A 6279-nucleotide genomic window follows, 5' to 3' on the forward strand; every position below is an offset into this window, starting at 1 on the left:
GAGCTTGTAAATACATAATCACATGCAAAAATAGTTCACCAATTTTTTAAAGCCTAACATTAATATCACGAGAGAACGGCATAGTATAAATTATTTGTTAAAAATTATCAGTGTTATCGATATTATCTTTCGGTTCAGAAGAAGAATCAACAGATTGACATTCATCACCACAAAAAACAAACATCAATTTTTTCTTTTCTTAACGAGAAAAACTCAAACCCTTATACCAATAGGCTAAAAAAAATAGGGAGCTAACGCTATGATGTTTTAGCGCGATATAATATGCTATTTCAGAAATAGCGTCATAGCGAGCAAACTTAGTAAAATTTAGCGTAAACTATTGAAATATGCTATTGCGTGCAATTAGCGAAGAAATAACACGCTGTTTTAAACCTTGATTACATCCCAAAATAACTTGCATCAGTAGCTGAAATGGATTCCAAGAAGAAGACATAGGCAGCTAACAGATAGGTTGGGGATACATCATGAACTAGGAAACCCCGAAGCGGCGTGGAGGCGAAGCTGATTAGACATAGGCAGTTGCATGCAGTGCGCGCGCGCGCACACACAAACAGGACTACCTGAGGCAGCAATGAAACCCAATTATTTCATACTGGAATGAGCAGCAAACTTCACCAACAGCTGGCTGGTCCTCTGCCTGTTTCCCAAATTTATGCAGCTTTATCACTTATCCATCCATATGGTGCACCTGAGACTCTTCCCCTGCAGCAGCAGGTCGAATGCCGTGTTGATGTCCTTGAAGGCAACCTCGTGAGTTATGAACTTGTCCAGCTCCAGCTCCTGTGTTACACGAGTCAGACAAAATAATTGGGTTCTCTGAATCAAGATCTCGCAGAAACATAGAGCCGATTATCGACATCACGCATGACGATCAGTCTGCTGAGTTTCTGAATCTTACCTTGTTCAGGTACTTCTGGGCGAGGATCGGAATATCCTGCTTAGGTTTCACGCCTCCGAAGAGCGATCCCATGACGGACTTCCCATGGAGGATCTCCCTTGATGGAATGGACAAAGGGGCGCCGTGCATTTCAACTCCTAGGATGATCGTCTTGCCCCATCCCTAAACGTTCCAACGTTGCAAGCCATGTCAGGAAGTGAAAGTCATATTTATACATGACAAATGAAAATAAAACTAAAACTTTGTACTCGTGCATACCTCCCGGGAGCTCTGGAACGCGTCGCTCATCACCGCCGCCAGCCCGATGCACTCGAAGCAGTAGTCGGCGCCGCCGTCAGTCATCTCGACGATCACCTGTTTACCATGGAAAAATTAGGTGTCTGAGCGCACAATTTCGGTGGACCCATTGATCACATCGTAAGTCACTGGTGAAAGCTAGTCTGCACTCACCTGGCTAACAGTTTTTTCTCCAAGTTCTTTTGGATTGATGAAATGTGTCACACCAAATTTCTTTCCTGAAACACGGAGCAGTGATCTAAATGCGTCAGACAACAGAACGGTTCAAGTATTCAGAGCAGTTTCATCATCATGGTGTAAACGGGGAAAGGGCCTTGCCGAGCTCATCTTTCTCCGGGTTTAAATCCACGCCGATGATCTTTGACGCTCCACAGATCCTGGCTCCTTCAGCCACCTGACGGTGAAATGTTGCACATACAGTTACGATGCAATTCGACGGCTAAATGTGTGTACTATGAGAGTCAAATTCTGTATCTGTTAGGTTACCGCCAAACCCACGGCTCCGAGGCCGAAGATAGCAACTGAAGACCCCGGCTCGACTTTAGCCAGCTTCCATGCCGCTCCGACCCCTGCCAAACATTTTGTGCGACTCCGATCAGAATTCAGAACTACTTATTGCTGGCAGTTCCAAACGTGAAGCGTACAGTACTGACCAGTGCTGGCGCCGCAGCTGAGGAGGCAGGCCGTGGGAGGCGGCAAGGCCGGGTCGACCTTGACGACCTGGGTCACGTCCACCACGGTGTACTCGCTGAAGCTGGACACGCCGAGGAAGTGGTGGAGAGGGTTCCCATCGGCGTCGCGGAACCTGGTGCTGTCGTCGCGCGGCATCCCCGCCCGCACCGCGAACCGGTTCTTGGAGCACACGTTGCTCCGGGACGACTTGCAGTCCGTGCACTCGCTGCACTGCGACAGGAACGTCGGCACCACTGAGTCGCCGGCGGCGAAGCCCTCCACGTGCTCGCCCACGCTCTCCACCACCCTGTCACGGATCACCGGCCACAAGAAATCACGATTTTTGGCACATCTTTCTCCCCCTAAAAGTGGATTTTGCATTCCGAAGTATTTCCATATATGCCTAGTTACATCCAAATCAGCGGCAACTACTATGAATTGAGTAAGTAATAAATTGTTTCCTTTCTTTCTTTACAACAACAAAAGCATGTTTTGAAGGTTCGCAAAAAAATCAAATGGAGATGAAGGAAATATATGTTTAAAAATCTAATTTGTACGAGGGAAATCAAACATAAAAAATTGAATTATTGATTAGCTAGGGAATACCAAATAGACCCTATTGACTTTGATTTTCGCCAAGATAAAAATGTTTAGAAGGTAAAAAAAAGATAATAAATGTTGGAAAATAAGATATGCACATCGAGAAAATCAAACTAAACTAAATAAATGAAGATTAAGGAAAACCAATTATATCCATCCAATTTGATTTTTCTACACGAGACATAATATATGCTTATGTATAATGCACAAAAGGTAGTTAAAGATATGAAACTAAAATATCAACCAGGAGAACCATGAACCACTTGTTCGAATGGTGAAACTCGTGTAACTTTTAGACCCTATTTATGGAAAAACAAACAAGCCCCTGGTTTAATTAAGGTCCTCAGGATTTAGCTCCAAACTATAATAACTAGGCTTTATTCCCCCCCGCAAAAAAAAAACTAGGCTTTATTCCTTTCTAATTCAGATGCTTCTTTGCTTATTTCTCACAAAAATAATGATATGCTACTTATATTATTTATGTTGATGATATAATAGCCGCTAGCTCATGTTTTGTAGCTGTTGTAGGCTTGCTGCATGAGTTGAGAAATGATTCTCTAGAAGTTCTCAGTGGCCTTCACTATTTACTTGGAATAGAGGTGACTCAGGGTATATGTCATTGGGAATTTGGGATAATCCTATATCAGTATACCCATACTTTTAGGCTGAGATGGCATGAAACATAGTAAGTCAGTCAACACCTATGTATACTTCTGAGAAGCTTTCAGTTGCAGTTGGTAGTCCATTTAGGCCTAATGAGAAACTAAGCAAAAGAGACCAATAAAGAACATTGCCAAACTTTAAAGTTACATCAAAGGACTCTTAAGTTTCCATCTCTCCACGAATAACATATCGATGCTCTTTCATGCACGCAACATTTACAAACACTTGAATGCCACTTTATTATGATTTTAGCCTTAGTTAACGTTAGCATATGATTAGAGAGCCGTGCTCGAGTGGACTTATCTTCTCGTTGTTGCATTGTCCACCTTTATTGTACACCAAGGTGGCCCATAATTCTCATTTTCGTCTACCTAAAGGATTCTTTTTATGATTTCTACAGACGCCAAGACGGCTAATGTGTTAGTCAGACTAATTCTGTCTGGTTTTACGTAAAGGAGGGTATGCATCCAATATGATTGACATTTCTACATAGTGCATTCGTCCAAATGACTTCTAACATTTTCAAAGTATTTGTGCATAGTGGCACGGTGGCACCTACTTTTAAAATGTTATTGTATATTTCAGCAGCCTATAATAAGTTAATGCCTGAAATCTTATTCCACATGAGTGCCAGAGGAGCAGACACAAAATCAGCGGCCAATCGCAGACAAACTTATTCTTATCAGTAGATGACAATCAATGAGAACGCTTAACTCTTCAGTATTGATCATGAAGACAAAACAATTGTTACAGAATCTCAACAGCAATACAATTTTGGCTACTTGCAAGGTTGATGATAGCTTAAACAAACAATTTTATTTGGTTGTCAACGTGGTTGATGTCTCTTATGAGCATGTTAGTTAGCTGATCATTGTCTACTATGACAGGACTAATTAATCAATATTTACCCCCCCCCCCCCCAATCTTGTTTATAAAAGTTAAGAACTAGCCACTGGTTGGATGTTGGATGATGTAGCCTGGTTTTAATTTTTCGACCTCTAAATTAGTAAACTATCTGCCTAACTTTTTTGCCGATTTTTTCCTGATAGTCTCGTCGCTAGCAACTTGGGGATGGCGACATCGTGGATTTTAAAGTTTATGGACTCTAGTCTTCTAGAGGCATTTGCGTGAGTGACTGGGTGTATACGTAATAACAGTGAGTATACATGTGTACTTCATTGTAGTAACTGTTTGTTATTAGGAAAACTCTTTCACAGGTTGTGATGGCAAAGGCTTTCTCTCAAAAGAGTGTGGTGTCTACCGCAAACCGTGTGGCTTACTGCACTGCGAAAGTGAAGGATATCGCTGACCAAAACGTCATTTCCTAATTTACCAGCGTATTTGTGACAATGAGGTGATATTCACGTCTTACGCGCCACAGTAGTCATCTTTCAACAACAGAAAAAGAACATCGTGAGAGCCCGAGAGGTGACTACAGGCTTGACTTGTACTCCCTCCGATCAAAAGTATTTATCACATATTTTTCTAAATATTGATATATCAACACATTAAAAATACGTTACATAGACAAAGCTGTGACAACTATTTTGAAATGGAGTTAGTAAAATCAACGGCCGAGATGCCAGCCACAAGTCGCATGCGGAATCTTCAACGAGTGCACAGAAGTTTCCAAAGAGGAGGACGGAGGACGGAGGACGGAGAACGGAGGACGGAGAACGGAGAACGGAGAACTTACCCGAAAGCTTCGTGGCCGAATATCCTGGGGAAGACGCCGGGGAAGTCCTGCAACGTACCGAGCACGAGTCATAAATGGTGTCCAGTGTTCACACGTGTAAGTGGGGCCAGCAGCTGTGCGTGCGGGCTGTGCTGAACGTGAGTCGCTGTGCAAGCAACAATCGCAGCAACAATGGCGTACACACGGGTGATGGGAAATGAGATGGGGCCGAGCGATCCTTACCTTCATGCGCCAGAAGGTGACGTCGCTGTGGCAGAGCGACGTGCAGACGATCTTGATCCGGAGTTCGTAGGCCTTGGGCGGGTCCACGATGACCTCCTCCAGCGTGAGCGGCTCGCCGGCGGCCCTGCAAACGGCCGCTGCTCGTCGCCGGGCGGCGGCAGGGAGGCACGGTGGTTAGCCATGGCCGCGAAGGCGGAAACAAAGACGGACGCAGAGCAAACACCAAGGTCGAGGGGGCTGGTAAATAACGCAGAAAAACTCGGAGATATATAGATTTTAGTTGCGTACCTTTGCAGCGGATGGGCTCGGGGCACTTGTCCTCCATGGACGAGAGAAGACGATAGCGGAGGAAGCGCTGCTGCCCTGCTGGGGTGTGTGATTATTGGAGTGTTCGAAGGAGCAGAACTCGATAGCGAAGCCAGGCAGGATAGCGTCGTCCTTATATATATGGGCCTGCATTTTTCTTCCTTCATGTTGGTAAGCGCCAAAAAGGGTATCGATCTGCATCTCGCATGCTTTAGCCTGCTGGTCCATCGTCGAAGCACGCACGTCGCAAAACTAGGCACGTGCCGCCTGCCTGGACAAGGGAATTAACTCCGGCGTCGTGCCGAGTGCACACTTCAAGGATGAGCTTTTTCACAATTTGAGATTTTAGAGAGGTTAAGAACCGTTGGATGGCTAGAAGGGTGCTCATGAATACGGAATACTTTTTCACTGGAAGACGACATTTTCATCGATAACAAAACGCATGTGATAACTACGACAAGCTCAAGACCTGATCTGTCAACTCATTTTTTTTTCACATCCTGCTGCAATTTGCTAGGGATTTACGATCGATAAAATGATATACCATACGGCAGGTTCAGCTCATGGATACTACCACCAAAACGGATTGGGTCTTTCTCGCCTCCTTAGCTTTCATAAATGAGGCTAAAGCCTAGACTGAAAGCAAATATTATTTAAATTACTTTTCTCAATTTAACATGCTTCTCAAGTTTTATTGCTTTCATTTAATTTTTAATTACCTTGTTGCTTCTAAGAAGTGCGAAACTTGTACAATCACTACAGGAATGGGAGGCTACGCCGAGGGCCAGGCTATACGCCGACGGCCAAAAGTCGGGGCCGTCGGCGTATGGCCCGGCCAGGCCAGCCTGCCCTTTCGACCCTCGACGTAGCGTAGCCATCGGCGTAGCGAGGTCTACGCCGACGG

General features: G+C 44.6%; 1 protein-coding gene across 1 annotated transcript; it reads right to left on the reverse strand.

The window, feature by feature from the left end:
* Positions 1-577: 577 nt before the first annotated feature.
* Positions 578-5444, reverse strand: LOC124696260 (alcohol dehydrogenase-like 7). The gene is made up of 10 exons (XM_047229012.1): positions 5358-5444; positions 5070-5206; positions 4848-4894; positions 1870-2195; positions 1703-1785; positions 1535-1610; positions 1370-1434; positions 1178-1273; positions 920-1081; positions 578-801 (listed from the first exon to the last, which is right to left on the reverse strand). Exons 1-10 carry the CDS (start codon positions 5392-5394, stop codon positions 685-687), a joined length of 1146 nt encoding a protein of 381 aa, XP_047084968.1. The 5' UTR covers positions 5395-5444; the 3' UTR covers positions 578-684.
* Positions 5445-6279: the final 835 nt, after the last annotated feature.

Source organism: Lolium rigidum, chromosome 3 (assembly GCF_022539505.1).
Source record: "Lolium rigidum isolate FL_2022 chromosome 3, APGP_CSIRO_Lrig_0.1, whole genome shotgun sequence".
Classification (NCBI taxonomy): domain Eukaryota; kingdom Viridiplantae; phylum Streptophyta; class Magnoliopsida; order Poales; family Poaceae; genus Lolium; species Lolium rigidum.

Bases quoted from the DNA above. Each gene is read 5' to 3' on its own strand.
- LOC124696260 (XM_047229012.1), bottom strand. From the start codon at position 5,394: ATGGAGGACAAGTGCCCCGAGCCCATCCGCTGCAAAG. The intron at 4,895-5,069 runs GTAAGGATCGCT...GGTACGTTGCAG, and splicing joins TCACCTTCTGGCGCATGAAG to GACTTCCCCGGCGTCTTCCC. The intron at 1,435-1,534 runs GCAAGGCCCTTT...TCCGTGTTTCAG, and splicing joins CCCGGAGAAAGATGAGCTCG to GAAAGAAATTTGGTGTGACA.